General features: G+C 46.9%; 1 protein-coding gene across 1 annotated transcript in view; it reads left to right on the plus strand.

The window, feature by feature from the left end:
- CSUI_000835 (swi2 snf2 iswi-like (at hook)) overlaps positions 1 to 243 on the plus strand; it is a gene marked incomplete at its 3' end in the record, with an annotated part of 8,870 nt that overhangs the window by 1,009 nt on the left and 7,618 nt on the right. The window contains exon 2 of the mRNA XM_068061042.1: positions 44 to 168. Coding sequence (XP_067926992.1) covers positions 44 to 168 — 125 coding nt within the window. The remainder of the gene's footprint in view (positions 1 to 43; positions 169 to 243) is intronic.

Here is a 243-nt window from a genome sequence, read left to right on the forward strand (position 1 = left end):
CTCCTTCTTTCTTCTGTCTTCGTGTGTATGATGGGAATGACAGATGGAGAGGCTTTGAGTATTGCCGTATCGACGGAGGGACCCCAGGGATCGAGAGACAGGAGAGAATCGACGAATTTAATGTGGAAGGATCAAACAAGTTTCTCTTTCTCCTCTCCACAAGAGCCGGTAAGAAAGTTCAAACTACCACCTCCTTCTACTAGCACGACTACCTTCACCCCTACTACTACTACTAGTCCTACT

This window comes from Cystoisospora suis (assembly GCF_002600585.1).
Source record: "Cystoisospora suis strain Wien I chromosome Unknown contig_312, whole genome shotgun sequence".
In the NCBI taxonomy this organism is placed as follows: Eukaryota; Apicomplexa; class Conoidasida; order Eucoccidiorida; family Sarcocystidae; genus Cystoisospora; species Cystoisospora suis.